Source organism: Chenopodium album, chromosome 26 (assembly GCF_948465745.1).
Source record: "Chenopodium album chromosome 26, dcCheAlbu1.1, whole genome shotgun sequence".
In the NCBI taxonomy this organism is placed as follows: Eukaryota; Viridiplantae; Streptophyta; class Magnoliopsida; order Caryophyllales; family Amaranthaceae; genus Chenopodium; species Chenopodium album.
The window spans coordinates 8,568,748-8,589,497 of record NC_137859.1 but is presented as its reverse complement, the minus strand read 5'-3'; the positions used below and the strand labels follow the sequence as shown (position 1 = coordinate 8,589,497).

Sequence of the window (20,750 nt, the reverse complement as noted above, 5' to 3'; positions counted from 1 at the left end):
AATTAGTAACACCCTACAAGTAACCCATGACCAAAACCAGTAACATCGTACAAGTAACTCTTGAAAAAAAAAATTGTATTCTGGGTTACTTGTTTCTGGAGTTACTTGTAGGTGTTACTTGTAGAATGTTACTTGTATTCTGGGGTTACTTGTATGGAACACTTGAATGGGTTGAGTAACCCCAGACCAAAATCTCGTACCAAACCAATAACACCCTACAAGTAACCCCTGACCAAAACTAGTAACACCAATACAAGTAACCCCATAATACAAGTAATACCTACAAGTAACTCCTGACCAAAACTAGTAACACCCATACAAGTAACCCCAGAATACAGGTAACACCTACAAATAATCCCTGACAAAACCAGTAACACCCATACAAGTAATCCCAGAAACAAGTAACACCTATAGTAACATCATACAAGTAACCCCTGCCGCACCATGTGGCCAGCCGCATACAAAAATTTATGTATTATTATTAGTAAATTAACTTTGATCATACCAGTAACCAATATTCTGAACATTGTTATGTTAAAATAGTTTCATTGAAGTTTTCATAACAATTTTAAGCATGCAGGAGACACTAAAATAGCAGTATAATTTTTATTCCTGATAGTCAGACCAAACTTTCTGCAGTAGGTAATACCATCAACGAACTCATTTACAGAAGAGCTGATCCATGGACCATAAGGCACAAGCTATCGAATCTAACAAAAACGTAACAATATGGTATAGGAAGAAGAGGAAGAGGAATAATTTGTTAGATAAAGAATACGTTAAGCATACAATAAGAAGTCACGAATCAAACACCATATCTGTGCTCTTCATCCTATCGGTTCCAACAAGTGATATTCTATCGTCATACACATCAACATACCCAAATGCATCCGAATTAGGAGGACACTCAAGGGCAGCTTCGAAAACACGGTGATGGATCCCATGGGAATCAACCGAGTATCCCCCTCTATGTTCGTGGCCACCAAGGCAGACTTTTACACACTTGTATTTGTGTATAACATCCATCACTTCATTGTAATTCCATAGAAGTGCTTCAGGTGTTGTTGCGCCAGGATCTAGAGGCAGGTGACAGCAGATAATCACCTTCTGTTTCAGATCAGTTGCATTCTGGAGGACCTGATCTAACCATTCCAGCTGTTCCCTTCCAATTGCTCCGTTGAACATCAGAAACCTTCTTTCAAGATCATTGAGTCCAACAGGACTATTTTTATCTGAGTTCGGGTTCTTTTCCTTGAGAAATCTCACAGCTTCCATTGATTTTGGATGATCTTGAGGCCAGCCTATTACACTGATATCATAGCCATCAAGAACAACTAATCGGTAGCCAGGTGTTGGTGAAAAATCATAATAAGCGCTACCATCATGACTAGGAATCTTCAATAATGGGAGTAGCGTTTCACGAGAAAGATTATAAAGGCAGTGGTTGCCAATCATGTGGTATACAGGGCCATTGAATTCTTCAAATTTGGAAGCAACCATCTTTACAGCATTTAGAGACTGGTCCTTCGGGCAAAATCCATCAACAATGTCGCCAAAATTGACAGCAAAACTAAGATGTTGGAGGCTATTCCATTTCTGGACCGCCCTTTCTAACACAAGTACACTGTGTCTATAATATCGAGGCACACCAAGAAAGGAGCGACCGTCAGGAATATCAGCATACTGAACATCTGATATAACTCCAAATGAGAAGAGGGGCTGTTTACCCTGAGCAGTGATTAACCCCATTCAATCAAAAGCTAATTGACCTAACAAATGACGAAAGCCAAAATTAGAACTCCTACTCTGTAAATATCAAAAAGAGGAAAAGAAAGGGAGTGGGAAGAAAGAGATAACAAATACAAAGTAATTGATATACAAGTCTACATGCTGAATATGTAAGCTATTACACAAACATAATACATAGACAAAAATAGCATCCAAATAACATAAACTATTGAGATATGGGGAAGGAAAGGCAATGGGGTGGCAGGGGAGGACCCTGGAGTGAATGGAGGTTGGGGTATAAAACTTTATAGGTAATTTGAATTGAAATTGGTCAGAATGAGAGCATAAAACAAGATTTGATAAGAAAATCTTAACAGGAAGTAGGACGGTCGATGTTGAACACAGAAGAACTGCCACTCAGAAACAGTTCTCCGCAACTTTGTCATATAATAATATCAAATGAACTGGTGCTTGGAAGTTGGAACAGAGCCACAGACAGAAAGTGCTTGAAAGTTGGAACAGAGCCACAGACAGAAACTACATGTGTAGGGTATTCACTGTTGTAGGCAGACAATCTTTACAAGGCTCAAAAGTAATAGTCTGTCACCATAAAAAAACGAGTTCAAAAGCTACAAACTACATCTAACCATTGGAAGGTGAGCAAAATTAGCAAATATTATAACTGCCTAGACCAAAAGGCATCAATAACTTCTTGCAATTTGAAAGTACTCCATTGTCTCCATATATTGTATGATTAGATGATGAATGACAAAATAATGTCCTGGATTCTCAAACTCAATACAAGTATAACAAAATAATCAATCCTTGCCTTCACCTAATCTTAAGTGTAACATCATAGTGCTTATGCTTGATACAAGCTTTCCCCAAAAGTCCAGTCCTTAGTGAACATTTAAGCACTGACATCGAGACATGCACAAAATTGTCTTCCCCAATATCTGATATTATAACTTGTATTGTGCCTATTTCAGCTTGAACTCTAATGGACAAAATGAATTGTTTCAATAAGCTGTCAACCGCTTCTCAGTTGCTCCAAATAATAAACTATTCTACATATTTTGAATCAGAGACACATGCAAACCACCTCAATCCACTTATAAAAGAAAAATTTTGGAAATATTTGAACCTCTGATTAGGAATGATATAGTGTGGTATACCATATGATACTTCTAAAGACTTGGAAAACTTTCAACTTAGGCTCGCTCAGTTCATTTTGATGGAAAACATTTTTCATGGAAAATCATTTTCTAAAGAAAACAGTTTTCAATGAAGTAAATAGAGTTTTTCTTTGTTTGTTTGATTATATGAAAGCTTTATGAGAAAAAGAAAATTGGAAATAAAAGAGAGGGAGAGGATAGAGGAGAGGAAATAGAGAAGTGAGGAGTAAAGAAGAAAATGTGGCATAACTTCTCTGCAAATCTTTAAAGAATAACTTTCCACCTATGAGAAATTTGTTTTCCACCCTTTTAAAAAACAAAGGAAAATGGAAAAATGGATGAAAATCATTTTCCAAGATAATGCTTTCCACTAAAATAAACGGAGCCATAGATACAAAAAATTCTCGCAATTTTAACAGCAAACCATCAACTGAGATTCTTTAGTAAAGCTAACTTGACAAACACCTGATGAACATGTCACATAACATGAATATCCAACTCTTCATGAGTTCCAACTCAAACACTTGCATATTCACAATCTATTTCAGTATAACACAGATTATAGTCCCCTAATATAGTTTTATAAACAAACATAAGAAGTAAGAAAGATGGAAGTGTGTAACCAGAAAAGCTCCTGATAACAAACAGGACTCAGACAATGATGTTCAGAGGACAAAAGGCATAAAAGTGTTTCATGCTTTCACACTGCCAAACAAAAACTGCATTTAGTTCTGTTCCTCAACTTTTTTCATGTTGCTCATAACCTATAATCACCACACCTTAAATTTATATGTAGTAGTCTCTTCAAAAACTCAAGACTAAAAGAACTAAAACGGAGCTCGGGAGCTCCTTCTTTCACATTAAAGGCTGCCATTTGATTTGTTTTGGGGAAGGAAAAGACCCAAAGGTCAAAAACAGCAACATTGATTATAAGAAGGAAAGATTGGTAAGATAACTTGACTAAAATATCCCTAAATTATTCTTGCTAGGCTCAGTGAAATATCACATGTTAGCAACAAACAAGATACTATTACCTTGTTTACACAATTTTACAAATTTGCCAGGTAAAGCTTCATACTGAAGCTGACAATAATGTAAACTCGTTATACATTTAGCAAAAAAAACTTCAATTTCCATCTAAAATTGAAGTTTTAAGCGAATTTCCAATCCAACAATTAAGCCTAATCGCAAAAATATCATAACCCAAATTGGATTAATACACATTAATCTTTTGGGAAGTAGCAAAAAAAACCCAATTGATTAAATCCCTAGAAAATTACTTGATCCCAAATATTAAAGCTTCTATTGATAAATATTGCCCCAAAAATTAAAATTTTCACAAAATAAATGCTAATTGTAATGAACCCATTATAAATATTGCAAATGTAATAGTGAATCAAACAAAGCAAAGACAGAAATTGGGAAATAAAAAAGTAAAAATTAATACGCCCAAAAACTAATTCGGGGAGATTAAATGATGAACAAAGGTGAAGAATTTACCTGTGTCTTTGTAATGCTTAAAATTTGTGACAGGCAATGCTAGAGAGAGATCAATCGATCAACTTTGAAGAAAGAAGTTATGCTAAAGAGAGGATGTAGGACGATATGATCATATGATCGTGTTATGCAACTTTTGGACTTTTAGAGAGTTCACGGGGCCTATGGCAGAAGTAACAACTGTGTTTTTTTATTACTCGTAACAAAATTTTATATACATACACTCGGCCACGTTTGGATGCACCTTGTTCCTCGGCGTATATGAATCTCTCCAATATTACGAGACGTCCTTAGAATAGCTGATTTTGATTCAGGTCGACTCAATTTTTTGCTTTTATTAAAAATAAATTAGGGTGTGGGAACTCTGGGAAGAGTAAACAAGACAACAAATGGCTAAGCTACAACATGGGCAGCACACATTGCTTGAGTTATGAAATCTAAATTTTCAGAATATTACTCTCTCAGTCCCCTTTTGTTTGCACCATGAGCTCACTTTATGTGAGAGTCTTTTGGGTTAAATGATACAAATAATAAGGGATAAAAGAAGAACTTAAGTAACAATTAGAGGGAGTAACGGTAAAATATTTGAGAATTAATAACTTTAACCCAATAATCAGAGACACTAGAATGACTTCTCCTTGGATGGATGGAGAGATCCGTTGATGTATTTCCTTTTATGCCACTTGATACGACCTAGATTTAAAAGAATGGTTAGAAGGGGAAGAACAAACTTCATTACGAGCGGTGTGATGAGCTTATTTAGGGTTACTATTTCATACAACATTGACAATTATATATGTTAGAAAGCAAAATAATTTACTTACATTCTCCGAGACCTTTAAGATACTATGACATGGTAATATTATCTTTTTATTTAAATAAATTTGACACCTTAAAATTGACAAAATTACAATGTGTACAATATTAGCAAACTGTTATTCATAAAGTTGTAATACATGTGTAGTATACTCGTCAAGACAAGAGGACATAGGAGATGGAGGGATGGTTCCTCTCATTTCCAAGTGGTTGGGGGTTCGATCCTCATCCCCCAATCCTGTGATAGGGTAGGGGAACCCCCTGTCTTACCGTTTAAAAAAAAATACTCAAGACATGATAATGAGGCTTTATTTTACTATTTCGTACATCATATATCATATTGTACTAGACTACTACGAGCAGTAGTGTATAGTGGAATAGTCTCCGCAGTGCAACTCGATCAGCGTATTGTCGACAGCAACACCAGTACCAGCTCCCTTTGAGTGATTCTGGGCGCATAGCACCTATGGGCGAGCTATGTAAATAGGAGGGTAAGGAAGTAATTTTCGCTGATTCAATTTTTGCTTCTAGAATTAGCTGACTCTCTAGTGGTACATTATAATGTACCATTATGCATGTATAATGTACCACTAAAATATAATTTGTTTGAATAGTATGTTTTGTGGACTATTTCGATAGTAGTGGTACTTTTTATCATCCTAAAAGTTTCAACTTCTGAAAAAAGATGACTCTCTAATGGTACATAAAAGTACCATTATGCATGTATAATGTACTACTAAAGTAGAAGTTATTTGAATAGTACTTTTTAATTTGTAAAATTGTCATCTTATATGCGCTTAAATCAATAGATGCTATGCGCCAAGACTTAACCGCTCCCTCTAGCATGATAATTAAATGGACAAACCATCATCGGTTTCATTGCGGGCAGCTGCCCTACTGCGTGCTTACCAAAACAATCATGCTAATTATATGCAGCAGATAAACAAATTTCTTCATAAGTTCATTTCTTCCATAGATAATCACTAAATAATTCTTTGTCAAAAAAAAAAAAAAAAAATCACTAAATAATTCTTTTTACTTACAACCCTTCTCACTTCACACTTATGCCAATGCAATATTTCAATCTATAATTATCAAGTAATAATAAAAATTAAAAAATAAAAATATTAAGAAAGTATAAATTGATCCGACTCTAACAAAATTCCACATAACTTGTATTTTTTTTCCTTAACTATAAATTTTTAAAATTAGTCAAGGTACAACATGTGAATAGTGCATAAATTTTAGTGTTAAACATAAAAAAAGAAACAAAGAAAATATAGTGATTTGTGTGTGTTTTTAGTTTTTAGTTTTTCGTTCAGCCCTTAGCTTTTATAGAAAAAAGAAGATAGGAAATTTAATGCAGTAACTCAACTCCATTAACGACGACTGTTACAACAGTATTTTTGGTGTGGTGATATAATTTTATTTCATTATTGTGATTCATGATATTTTTTTGAGTGGACAAACTGTTCAATATTAAGTTAGAAAAGACCCACAAAAATCACTTAATATTTAATGAATTCATGAATAATGAATACAAAAGTTAAGGTCCTAGATCGGACACGGTTACGTAAACTTAGCTTGTAGGAGTTAGCCCTCCCCGTTCTTTAGAGCTGATAGCTCAGCTCTGCTATACTCTACTCGATCTATTTTAAAATAATAATTAATAATAACAACAATAATAATTAATATTCAATAATAATAATAATAAATAATATTGTATTAATGATAATAATTTATTATTTTGAATAATTACAATAGTTATTAAGTAAAAGACTGGGGGTACACTTAGTGTACAATATTCTTTGAGTAAAGCACAAATATGGTCCCTAAACTTTCGTATTTGTGCAGTTTTAGTCCCTCAACTTTCGCATGTGCATTTTTGGTCCCTCAACCACCATACTTGGTGTTTATGACCAAAAAGTTGAGGGACCTTGCCTAGTCAGCAAAAGTTTAGGGACTATGACGCACTAATTTATTTATTTATTTTTTTTTTAGATTTTTATTTAAAAATGAACCTTTTTCCTAAATTTGTTTTTTTTTTTTTGGTTGGACCATAACTTATTATAGTTTGTTTTTTTCTAAATTAAATGTCAAATTAAAACAAATATATATAAATTATCTGAATATGAGACCGTTAATTTGACGGAAAATCCAAAAGAATTCTCAAGATCAAATTAACTTAATTTGTGACGTTTTTACTTTGGGATTTACACATATCATCTAATTTGCCTCAATTTTATGTACTAAATGATGAGATTTTCGGATAAATCTCCTTCACATTCAATCAATTTTAAAAATAAAGATGAATTCAATAAATCATAATACAAATTTGACAAAGAAGATTTAGGAACAATAAAAATGAACTTCATACTCGTAAAGAGTAGGATCAAGTGTTGGATTATACGAGTATATATTTCATTAGATCATCCTCATCAAACACTAAACAATCCAATTAAACTCCCTCAAAAAAAAAAAACAAACAATCCAATTAAACTAAAAAATTAATTAAAATTCGATTGTGGTCACCTTTCACCTCGCCGCAACCGCAGCTCCTACCACTGCGCCACCTTCCCGCATCTCCATTCTCCACCATTAGAGCAGCCAAACCGAAATAGTAGAAGAGGAGGCTGACCACTCCTTTGTTTTTTATTTTAGTTTTCTTCATTTTTCTTCTTTAATTTTCTTTTTTTTTTTTGAAAGAATTCTTTAATTTTCGTTTTCCTATTTCTTTTTTATTTCCTTTTTCCTTAATTCTTTCTTTATATTTCCATTTCCTATTTCTTTAAGACAAATTTTTTTAAGAAAAAAAAACAAGAAAAGAAAGTAAAATAAAGTAAGGTCCATAAACTATTTGATACCTAAACTAATAAAAAGATTCTTTTTAAATATAAATTTGACAAAAAGAAAAAAAAAATAAATTATGAGTCATAGTCCCTAAACTTTCGCTGACTAGGCAGGTCCCTCAACTTTTTGGTCAGAAACACCAAGAGTGGTGGTTGAGGGACCAAGAGTGCACAAATGAAAGTTGAGGGACTAAGGGCCTGTTCTCATTGACTGAACTCAGCTGAACTGAATTGAACTGAACTAAACTGAACTCAGCTGAACTGAACTGAACTGAACTGAACTCAGCTGAACTGAACTGAACTGAACTGAAATGAATATTTTATAAGAGAAGGAAATTAGGAGCTGAACTGAACTGAACTGAACTGAATTGAGCTGAACTGAACTGAACTGAACTCAGCTGAACTGAACTGAACTGAACTGAACTGAATTTCAACGTAAGAGAACAAGCCCTAAAAGTGCACAAATACGAAAGTTCATGGACCGTATTTATGCTTTACTCAATATTCTTTTGTACACCACCAATATAATCATGCCAACTCAACTAGTTTAAGAGGGAAAGTAAAAATAGAGGAGGGAAGCGTCCGGGGGAAAAAATTTTCGCCATTCACCGCCTAGGAGGGGAATTGGTGGAATTCTTTTCACTTGGGCGCCAAACTGTAGGTTGGCAATTAATGTATAATACGAAATTCATTTCCTAGACAATATTATTAATTCTTAGGCATATTTATCTTCTTCCCCAAAAATATTTACAATGAACATAGCTATTTGAATTTCAATTATACAAAGTGGGAAGAAAGTATTTGTGAATAAATACATCCTTCAAGCAAGGATTTGTGGGTAACTAATCCTTGTCAATAAATTTATATTTGATTAAATTGAAACTTTCATTAATCAGTTTGATTCATCAACAATATTTTTTTTTTTTTTTTTTTTTGGTTGAAAACAATCAAGTTGGCTGAATATAAAGGTTTTTTTTTTTTTTTTTTTTTTTTTGGATTCTTGTTAAGCATGCAATTGCTTATTAGGTGTTGAATAATTGGTGCTCAAGTTGCCTGTATAAAAAGGTTTGGGTTGATTGAGGTTTGATCCACCGCAACGATTGATTATCACATCCTTAAATTTGGGGGTTTTTTTTTATTTGGTTTCATTTTTTATCATCAGAGTGGCTTGCAGGATTGGTGTTGATCACTAAGCTAGAGTTGTTTTGATTTGACGTGTACTGGTTAATTAAGGGAAGAAGTTTTCTGGTTGTTTTTTTTAGATTGTTCAGATTATATATTTTTTTCAACGTTATGGTTATTTTAAAACTCGTATTTGCATATGATGTCTTGTATTAAATTGGTTTGTAAGATAAATTGGTTTGTAAGATATGGGTACAAAAGATAGGAAGTATCAAAACACTTGTTCGTTTGTAACTAAATATATATTGTATACGAATATTATTTATCATTTTGCAAATACGAGTTTGATACATTAAATTTTTTTTAAAAATGTAAATGTTACATTATCATAATTGTGTACATTTGTGAGAGTGAGGGATAGCTCAAGTGGTTAAAGCTTCCCTCCCGGTTCCAAGAGATCTTGGGATCAATTCTCACCCCCGCCCTTGTGCCTCTCTAAACACCAAAAAAAAAAATTGTGTACATTTGTCTTTCCCAAATTAGATGACTTGGGAATTTGTTTTCAAAATAGCTTTGTATTGGATTCGAACTTGGGTGAGGTATAGTAGCAACAATAATTCTGTAATCCAACCAATAAGCAGGGGTATCAACACGTTCATAAATGAAATATATCTTATTTTTTATGACATGTGTGGATGTCAAATGAATTTCATGATACCTTTAAACTAACAGAATATGACACCGTAAAATATAATATGATCTTTCGTTAATGCAAAATTATGTAGAATTGGGTTAAAAGTTTAGGATTGGAATATGATTTGATACTAATAAAAGTGTTACGATCCTGAATTCATTTTTCATGAATTAACTACATTAATCAAAGTGGGATATTTTAATAGGCGGTCAAATTTAAAACTATTTCAATTGCATACCGTCGTTCACTAAAGGGTTTGTTCTCTTCACTTTATAAAAATAAGCTTCAAGTCTAATAAGTTCAGATGAGTTCGAATCAGTTCATATAAGTTATAATCAGGTTATTAATTAAGGTCTTGTTCTGTTTACCTTATTTCTACTTACTGTTTTTTGAGGGATCCATAGTAGTTCAAGACAAAATATACTCAGGGTCCAATTTTTACTATGTTAGGTAATGAAATTTACATCTTACCATGCATACCTTTCATGTTTAGAAATAGTTTTCGTTCAAAGGTCCATCAACCACATTATTCATAGTATTATGTCCGTCCTCCTAACAATTGCATTGCAATCTCAAACAGTCAAACGCATGCTAAATTAAAACAAATATAGTTCAAATACACAAATTAAAGACACAGCATGCATATATAATTAAGTACTTAAAACAGAAGTAGTCTTGTGTAGTATACATGTGTAGTATATTCCACAAGACAAGACAATACAATCCAGGCTTATGAGCTAGGAGTTTATTTTACTACTCCAATATAGTACGAGTAGTAATTTAGTACACAATAATAAACACACATATACATAGTCATGCTTTTTCTTAGTAGCAAGTACCAGATAATTTACTAGTGCATGACAGGCCTGGACAACAATCCCAAGTCAGACCGCACCCATCACCAACTCCTGGACACCATTCGCACCTGTTATAGATAAACCGGCATGCTTGGTGTGGGCAGCACTCAGTACTACCACTACCAGCTGTACAGGATCCACCGGCCGGTGTGCAACTCAGTGCATTGTCGACAGCAGCTCCAGCTCCCTCTAGCATGATGTTTGAAACAAGTGACAGCAAGGGCTGCTGATCATAGTGATGAGGATGGTTATCGCGATTATTGGACATACCATCATTGATTTCACGGCTGGCAGTACAAGTTGTGCTCATCACAATCATGCTAATAAGTAGCAGATAACCACATTTCTTCATCTTTTCCATGGATGATCGATTAAGTAATACTTTTATTTGTGTGTGTAGTTTTATTCTTAGCTTGTCCCTCGGTTTTTTATAGGAAACACTACTACTCATCAGCTCTATTATTGTTGCAACTGTATCCACAATGTGATGAAATAATTAATTATAATGAGTGGTCCAATTATTTCATTTAATCCATCATCAATACTAATATTTAATAACCCACATGTCATGTATTGGCATTGGACTGGTGCAGTGGGAGAGTGTTGGCTAGTTAGGGTTTGATTAAGGTGGGCCCTACAAGACGATTTTGTAACCATTACCATTAAATGGTAGTGGTACTTGAATAAATATTCAAATAATGGTAATTTTTTGAAAAAAACATCTTAAATGGTACTCCGTAGTTGTTTACAAAAAGTGCAAAGTAATTAAGTAAATGGGAGTAGTGATTCACAGAAAATCCGTTAATTAATTAGATAACTTTGATTCCCAAAATTGAACAAATTTGTTGAGCTCAAATACCAAAGTAGAACTTACAACCAAAACATGATGTTTTAAAAGATATGTTTTGAGTTAAAATTTCAGAGCACATTGAGACTAATGAGGGTTAGTTAAATTAGACCATCATGCTAATAATTAAGTAGCAGATAAACATCCTTTCAAGTATAATTGAGCCATTTGAATCTCATGGACATAATTGGGTAGCTTGTCAATATAGACATTAAGAGCCCAGCTTGATCACTTTCATAAACTCTTTTTTGTTGTTTTCAATAGTTGGCTCTAATACCTTTTTCTATATTTCTCTTCTTTTTTTAAAATAATTTATTTGAGGGTTTCAAATCTCATATATTTTACCACAAATTCTTCATCAATCTAAAAAAATAGTAGGAATGATCTTATCCAAAGTGAAAATTTCCTGTTTCAATAATAGGGTGATAACTTCCCTTAGCATTAGAATCTTGAGAAATTTTAATTATTGGGGAAAATGCCCAGAATTGTGTATTTGATAATTCAGACATGAGTTTAATCATATGTACAACACATTGCCCGGCATATCTCTCATTCTATTCCTAGAATTCTAAGATTGGACTATTTTAAGCTAAGGTAACAATAATCAACACTAGTACCAACTACCAACCCAACAGGAAGGGGAAGGGTTTCCGAACCAAGCAACAGTCACAAGTTTAGGGATGGCGAGTTGAATATAAATCATCTGACAAAATTGGATATAAGGCCATCCATTGAGCAGCCGCACCTATCTGACAGCCACCGCACATGAGTACATGACAAAGTTCTTTATATCTTATAATGCTGGCTTCATATTTACAGATGATCGGCAAACCTGATGAATTAGCTTTGCTGGCAGTTCTCGTTGAGCCTGTAGATACATCAAAATCAATATGATAGACTATACCAAACATTTTCAGATATGACATGTTAACATAATGAAACTTGTACAAATTCTACGAGTAATAAACCTGAAAGTGCCTCATGTGAAGAATTGGTTCACACCCAACATCAGCTATTGATCTTCCATTCACTGTCTGAGAACTAAATCTTCCAGCTTCATAAGCAGAGAGAACATGCCTATCATTTGGCAGGTTTTGGCAAACTTTAAGAAGAGCACTGAGAGAATTCATCTGGCATAGCAAGGAAACAACCAGATCAGGTTAGAAATTGTTGGTTCTGCAAACTTATGATGGAACAAATCTAAAGTAAACTACCCCAGAAGAAAAAGAATCACAGAAAGGTCTCAGCCAAAATAATCACAAATTTTATCTTACACACTTGACCTCCATATATATGCGTATCTGAAATACCACCAGCTTGCGCAGAAAATAACAGTTCAAAGAAAATTTAGGGTAGTATTGCAAACAAAAAACATCAGTGAAAGGATTGATATACTAACCTTCATGTATGGACAAGATGCACATCCCCCGTGGATGGAGCACCCTTCACCGCTTGTAACTCCAGGTACAACAGTAAGATTTACTAGATCTTCAACTCCTGTTGAGTTAGAGCTGCCATGTGAAGTATTTTTTGTATTTGATACTGAATCTGATGATACAGGAAAAACTATCTCAACATTTATATCAGCTCTCTCCGGAGAAGGTTTTGTGGACGTCAACATTGCACGCACTGTAGCAGCAATGGAAGTAATCATTCCTGATTCTGTCCCCAGGACAAATTGAAGATGGTCATCAATATTTCTATCTAAAGCCTCTTGTAGTCTCTGTTTTATGAAATCCAATATGTTCTGGGTGGAGCCAACTACCCCCATTCCTCGTCTTTTTGCTTCCATAGCCAAAGAGAACATTTCTCCAGGGACCTCAAAATGGGCAGTAAGGAATGCATCACAGTACATCTCATTTATCTTCTCTACAACATCATGTCCAAAAAGGTCATGTACAATGCATGTACCATCCTGGTGCAGAAAGATTGTCACAGATTAATAAAAAGCAGCCATTTGTACTACATTTATGAAAGCACAATAAGACTTATGGATGAAAGAATATCCGGACAAAATTGTACTATGCAGATATGCTAGTTGTGTATTTGTAATATAATAATTTTTTTGAACTCGGATTCATTAGATCTCTGTCTAAACTTGATATCATTGGATTGATCATATAGGGGGTTAAAATTAGTTTTTTCAATGGAGCAGCAATGTGATATTGTTCAATGTATCATACATAACAGCTTACACCTAAGAAGATTCAGAAATTAAATCATCAGTATTATGTCTTATAAAAGGCCCTCAAAGTATAACAAGCACCTGGAAGTATTGTAAGTGTGGAAGCAAAGATCTGATTGAGTTTCTGTTATGTTGTGGATGTACTTCTGAAATTTCTTCATCTGACATCAATGCCATCTGCTGAAACAACTCTGCAATATTGGCACCCATGTAGGAATCCGGTCCATAATACACCGTCAGGTCAGGAATCTGTGCAAATGCCTAAGAAAGAGAAAGGAGATGTGGAATAAGAAACACAGAACTGCAATTAGAATCCAAATAAATTAAGGGACAAAAGGCAACAACAAACTTTTCATATATGAAAGGGGAAATCCAATAAGGCTACCTCGGAAGTATAGAATAGAGGACCAGCAAAAATATATCAAAAGTAAAGAGAAACAAGCAGCTCTGCAGCAGTAGTAATAATTACTTAGCATTTAGGCCAACCTGCAAAATTGTTTGCACCACATTGGAAGATGTACATGTTATTGTTGGCACAAGCTCATGAGCATGAGCTTTTGTCTCCAATGAAGTATTAATATAGATCACATGCAGTGAAGGTGGCGACAAAGAGGCAATCTCAAGATATTTCATGTATTCTGTTGTAGCTGCAGCATCAGCCAATGAGCAACCAATTCGTTCATCAGACATCCTGTAAACACCAACCTGTACAAAGCATTCACCATTGAGTTATGTTGTTGGAAGCATATTGACAGAAAATTCCTGTGTAAAACAATCATAAAATTAAGGTTTTGAACAGTAAGAAAACATTACTTTAATTTAATGTGAAACATATATAACTGCATTTGTGTGGAGTTGAAATCGAACAATGCAGCTACAAGAAGATAGGGGCTGATCGAATTTTGAAAACCACGGCACAAATAACAAGGTCATTAACAATGTTTTTTTTGGCAGACTACGGTTATTGTCAATTTTCTACAATGCCATTACCCTCTAATTTTTCAACACATTTAAACTTAGCTTTAGCATAAAACAGTCTCTCGTGGTACATAGAATAAAGGAATATTTGACAAGACAGCACTTGTCAGATTTACCTTGTCATAGCCAGCCTGATCAAGGATTGCACGAACATTTTCCGACATGAAATCTACACCAAGAACAGCAATATATTGGCATCCAGCTTTAGCCATATTGACAGCTCTATCAGCCATAACCAATGAGTCTGATATATGGATGTGTGGCCACTGCTTTTGGGCTGCAGTTAAGACACCTTGGACCTCAGGATCCATGTAGAAATGTGCAACAATTCCAATGTTCTTTTCTTTGAGATGTTTGACAAGATCATTGACTTGTGATTCATCAGGGAACAAATATCTTGCCTGAAATCAAATCAACAGTATCATAATTATGCTGGAAATTTTCTATAGAGGATAGATACAAAGAATTTTGGACAGCAGCAGATCAACCTAAAGAGTAATGAGTTATACAAAAATTCAAGAAGCGAAAAGGAGGAGTCTTTCATTTGGAATTTCGTCAATCATCAACTGATACCCTAACAAGGAGTCATAAGTCCATAACTTGAACCTCCAAATGGAAACCAAATTAAATACAGCAGTATAACATCACAATATTCTGACTATTACCAATTTTCTCTAAATCAGATTGAAACCAAATCCAAATCACTGAATTGTTAAATGCATTTATATAATCAAATGAAAGGTTAACCCATCCTTCAAGCAAACTTTCCAGTCTATCTAGTTTGCCTAATTCGACTATGTCTCTCAATCTACTCCACAAATTCATACATGCATAAAACTTGCAGTAATCTGATGAAAATTTATTCCTACACAAAGTACACATACATAAGTGTAGGAGCGTCTTTGTCTTCTTCTTTTCATCATACAAACATAACCTACTCATCATGTTTCAATAAAAACCAATACATAAGATCAACAAACTGATAATGAACCGACTCTTAACAACAGCAGATCAGCCTAACAAACAATTTATACTGACAATTCTTAAAACCCGAAAACTACTGTCTTCATAATTCAAAATACCACAGCCAAAAGATCAACTAAATCAGCAGCATGCCAGCATTCCACCAACTAAACTATTCAAGTACACTACACATGACCATAAAAAATCAAATCTTGATTGCACACTGGAATTACCTCTCCTATATCACTAAATTAATAGCGCGTGGATGACAACTAGTTTAGTTGATAAAAGCGTTTGGAAATTACACTAAAAAGACTGCGACATACGGATCAAATCCCGTCTACATCATTTGAAACAAAAGCGTAATTAAAAAGATTACCTGCGTTTCAGCAAAGCTACCTTTAGCAGTAATCCCATCAGCTGAAATAACCATAGAAGGAAAAGGCTCACCAACTACCTTCCCATCTTTTTCAGCAACCAGAATTTTAGTCTTCTTCTGCATACTAATCAAAACATTATACCAAGTATTAGCCCTAGAATTAACTCCCCCAGAAATTCCCCCAAAATTCAACAACCCTAAATCTTCAATTTTAAAATCCAACACTTCCTCAGGAAAAGCACCATCCAAAACCCAGATTAAACACCCACAAAACCCTCTACTCAGCTCAGAATCACTATCCGCCATGAATCTCATTCTTCCTTCTTCGTCAAGCTTCGCGTCAACCCAGACTTGTGTCGTGCAACCCATCACACGATTCTTCGCCGTCCGATTCTCCTCATCTAACGGCGGACACTTCGCCGCGTAAGTCAATAGATGCTTCACCCGGTCAACGGGGTCAGTCAACGGACGGAATTCTGCAATTAACCTATCAAATTTCGATGCAGCGAGGTCGGAGGTGTCATTCAGCGGCGTCGAGGTGATTGCGGCGGCGCAAACGAAGGATGCAGAGGATGAATTAGGGTTTATGGTGGTTTTGAGGAGAGAGAAATTGAGGGTAGAATTGGAAAAAGGAAAGCGAGCTATTGTAATGGCGGATGAAGTAGGGGGTTTGAGAGAAGGGATTGAAGAGAAGAAGCGTGAGGAAGAAGAAGAAGTAGCAGGGGAATTCATGGTTGAAGCCTTGAAGGTTGGGAGGAGAGAGAAAACCTTGAAAAGCGGGAAAAATGGCAGAAAAATGGAGATGAAAACAGAGGAAGACGGTTATAAATGGAGGAGGGTATGGTCTATGGTGTTGTGTTGTGTTGTGTTGTGAAGGTGTGAGGTGAGGAATTCAAGACAAACGCGCGAAAAGGGATGAATGAATGTTCCATTGTCCCCACTTCTATGGGTACTTTATTCACTTTTCGATTATTTTTATTTTTTTTATTTTTTTATTTTTGGGGTTTATCGTGGTAGGGCCTGTTCTGATTTACTGAACTGAAATAAATTAAATTAAACTGATTTGAGCTGAATTGAACTGAAATGAAATGAATTGTTTATAAGAGAAGGGAAATTAGAAGTTGAACTGAACTGAACTGAACTGAAATTAAGCTGAAGAAAACAGGCCCATAATCTATTTTGTGTCGTGTTCTATTCACTTGATTTACTAATTTAAATAGTATTGTAATGATCTTCTGAGCTTGTTTTGGTTGTAAGTTAAATTTAGAGTCTGTTCATATTTACTTAATTTCAGTTCAGTTTAGTTCAGTTCAGCTCCTAATTTCCCTCTCTCATAAAATATTCATTTCCGTTTAGTTCAGTTCAGTTCAACTCCAATCAGTTTAGTTCAGCTCCAATCAGTTCAGTTCAGCATAGTTCAGTAAATGTGAACAGACCCTTAAACACAATAGTTCTCAACTTCTCATTGATCTTAATCACAAGATTCACAACTTATTTGGAATTATATTTCCTAGACTTATCTTATCAGAATGATTATTTCATTCTTTAGAAATTCATCAATACGTTACTCACTTACTCTGTATAAGTGTATTTGGTAAGAATTAAATTATGGTTTTTTCTCCAAGTTTCTTGGTTTTTTTTTCTAAAGCCTTATACTCCGTATATAGCAATTATTGTGTCTCTATTTGTAAATGTAATTGGCGATTACTATTCCTGTCGTACTTTAGAAGAAGACATAAAGAGAAAATTTGATTTTTTTTTTTTTAATGGCAAATTAATCATATGAGCAAAAATCAATTGCCCAAAATGGAATAAAATAAATTTGTTAAGAAAAAAAAAAACAAAACAAAAACAGAAGGAACATAGGTGTAGGTGGTCGCGGTTAATCATTAGTTGGAAGTTGGAACGTAGTAGTATTACTGTATTAGAGTAATACAGTAGTTTAATTAGCTAGAGATGGAGTACAAATAAGAATTAACAAGTTAGAATAGAATTAGGGCCTGTTTGGTAATTAGCGGAAGCTGATTACATTAGCTGGTTTGACTAGTTGGTTGTATTAGCTTGTTTGACTAGCTGTTTGTATAAAGTTGTTTGGTAAAATTAGCGGATTAGATATAGCTGTTTTGTTAGTTGAACACATTAAATGACAATTTTAGACATTGACATTTTTTATTTTTTGAAGGCATTGACAATGTAAATTAGAGTAACTTTTTAGGATAAGAGTGTCATTTTGCAACCATATCTCAATCAGCTAATATGAAAAAGCTCTATTATTTATTTATTTTTATTTTTATTTTTTTTTTGAAAGAAGTCCTAATGGACACTAAATTTCATTAATATAAGCCATACGGCATCTACAATTGACAATGAACGATAATGAAAACGAATTTAACAAAATCAAACAAGAATTAATCGGGGAAGGGCTAAGAATCCAAATACATAAATATAACAATTCGGCATATTCTCGATTCGTTGTCTCATACAACTTTTTGAGTGGATTTCCGTTTTCGCTTCACAATTTTGTAAGAAAGTAAATTCTTGTGCTGATTCCGTAACCCGAATCCTAGCCATAATCAATAGTAGCTCCACACAACCGGAGACCAAATTAAGCACAAATAAAACCTTGTCTTTCGAATGAGTACGAAAAACCTTGTCTTTCGAAGGAGATCGAAAAAACCTTGTCTTTCGAAAGAGATAAACCCTTTCTTTCGAGGGAGACATTATTGTAACCTAAAACAAAAAGCTTTAAAGAAAATAAAGATTGGGGCTTTCCACCGGTGAAATCCGATGGAAGCCCCTTTAAAATTGACAATGGAGTCTAGGTTTAGGAGAGAGAAGAGAGAAAAGGAGGCTAGGGTTTCGGTATTTTTTTGGTATCTTCGATCTCGACTAAGGTTTTTTTTTGAAAAAGCTCTATTTTTAAGCCTTTTACAAATTAGCTTATTTGCCCCAATCAGCTCTTTAAATAAGCTATTTTACCAAATAATCAATTCAGATAATTTTTGTAGTCAAACCTCTAACTTGATCTAATAAGCTCATTTTGGTCAAAACTCTAATTACAAACATAGCCTTAACATATCTTCAAACATATGCTGATATGCCTTCATTAGAGTGAGGAAAACGAATATGAGCTTTTCAAATTGCATTGGGTTGGTGGATGTGGACCCCTTGATCGATTGCTGCATATTGTATTGCGCATCGTTTGTGGAAAACTTTGAGGAAAAAAGGGAGTCGTTGAATTTATATGGTAGAAGTAGAATGGCTTATTTCATGGTTAGATTCTCTTCCATCAACAAACAAAGTCTTAAACATGCCATTTTAGTGTAATATGACGTTTTTGTATAGTAGAATATAATCAATACATTGACTATCTTAGTCTTTTTTTATAATGTTTCATTATTTTGGCTAAATGCCTAAAAAAGCAATTTTAAAATTAAGCAGGTTGTTCAACGTCTTGGTTTTATGATCTTGATTATTCAGGTATTTCTCCTCGTAGGTGATGTTTGTACATAATCTTCTTCAATGATAAAAAAAATATATTTAAGTCTATTAAGGCATCAACTATGCCAATAAATGATTTTTGTATTTTTTTTTTTTTTTAAAAAAAAAACACCGTTTACACACAATCTTAGGGAATATTGTCTTAGTTTTGTGTACCCTCCCTTAATTGAAAAAATAAAGCAGAAACCATACAAAATACGTACTACATACCGACATACGGAGTATTTATTTTACTGTTTTGATAACCAAGTTTATCAAATATTCAAAACCTAATCAGTTCCAACCCATCTTTCACCTTAGCATAAATTCTAAATAACTTAAATGTCCAAATTACATAATTTTTTAAATTGACGACTTCACATGAACTCTAGAATGATTCGAATAAATTTTACTACAAAGTATATAGAATTCAAAACAAAACCTTAATTGTTGTGGACTAATAATTTGTGTATGTTCCTATTATAAATAGTGAATAAGGGAAAGTATTGTGTAGAACGGACTCAGGTCATACAAACAGAAAAAAATAAAATTCTTAAGTGGCTAGGCAGTGGCAGTGGGTGGGGGATGAGTGTGTGCATTATAAACCGGACTCACGTGAAACTGTCTCACGCAAAACCTTCTCGGTGAATAAAGTTAATTAGTCATGCAAAATTCCATCTGCCATTTTATTCTTTGAGATAATGTTGAAGGACCACCTAGATAGGGCAAGTAAGTCCATTGATAAAACTAATGCTCCCGTTTCAATCTGAAGTCGTCCAAATAGAATCAAGTAACTCACCAGTCAGGCAGTCACCACAAACAAAAGGTATTCAAGTAGTACAACAAAATTCTTCTTATAGTCAATCTAAAAGTATTTTTCTATTTACATAATTTGTTTAAAATTCTTTCCTTTTTCATAAATATCGGACCCCCCATATTTTTAGAGATGTAGTAGGGTTGCAAACAATTTAAGATGTGATAAATTGGGGGCAAATGAAGTAATGAACCAATGCAATAAACATCCTTTCAAGCATAAATTGAGCCATTTGAATCTTATGGACATAATTGGGTAGCTTGTCAATAGACAATAAGAGCCCAGCTTGTTCACTTACATAAAACTCTTTTTTGTTGTTTTCAATACTAACTACTCGTACTTCCCTAAACACTGTAACAAACTAAC

At 34.1% G+C, this 20,750-nt stretch overlaps 2 protein-coding genes across 2 annotated transcripts; both read right to left on the bottom strand.

Moving 5' to 3' along the window:
* Positions 1-599: 599 nt before the first annotated feature.
* On the bottom strand, positions 600-4,552 carry LOC145618346 (manganese-dependent ADP-ribose/CDP-alcohol diphosphatase-like). The gene is made up of 2 exons (XM_081673122.1): positions 4,404-4,552; positions 600-1,769 (listed from the first exon to the last, which is right to left on the bottom strand). The coding sequence occupies exon 2, from the start codon at positions 1,747-1,749 to the stop codon at positions 799-801; it is 951 nt and encodes a 316-aa protein (XP_081529248.1). The 5' UTR covers positions 1,750-1,769; positions 4,404-4,552; the 3' UTR covers positions 600-798.
* A 7,462-nt stretch (positions 4,553-12,014) lies between these two features.
* Positions 12,015-16,860, bottom strand: LOC145617992 (quinolinate synthase, chloroplastic-like). The gene is made up of 7 exons (XM_081672769.1): positions 16,091-16,860; positions 14,865-15,149; positions 14,257-14,475; positions 13,852-14,031; positions 12,985-13,500; positions 12,554-12,715; positions 12,015-12,453 (listed from the first exon to the last, which is right to left on the bottom strand). Exons 1-7 carry the CDS (start codon positions 16,820-16,822, stop codon positions 12,379-12,381), a joined length of 2,169 nt encoding a protein of 722 aa, XP_081528895.1. The 5' UTR covers positions 16,823-16,860; the 3' UTR covers positions 12,015-12,378.
* Positions 16,861-20,750: the final 3,890 nt, after the last annotated feature.

Bases quoted from the DNA above. Each gene is read 5' to 3' on its own strand.
- LOC145617992 (XM_081672769.1), bottom strand. From the start codon at position 16,822: ATGAATTCCCCTGCTACTTCTTCTTCTTCCTCACGCTTCTTCTCTTCA. The intron at 15,150-16,090 runs GTAATCTTTTTA...ATTTGATTTCAG, and splicing joins GTAGCTTTGCTGAAACGCAG to GCAAGATATTTGTTCCCTGA. The intron at 12,454-12,553 runs GTTTATTACTCG...ATGTATCTACAG, and splicing joins TTCACATGAGGCACTTTCAG to GCTCAACGAGAACTGCCAGC.
- LOC145618346 (XM_081673122.1), bottom strand. From the start codon at position 1,749: ATGGGGTTAATCACTGCTCAGGGTAAACAGCCCCTCTTCTCATTTGGA.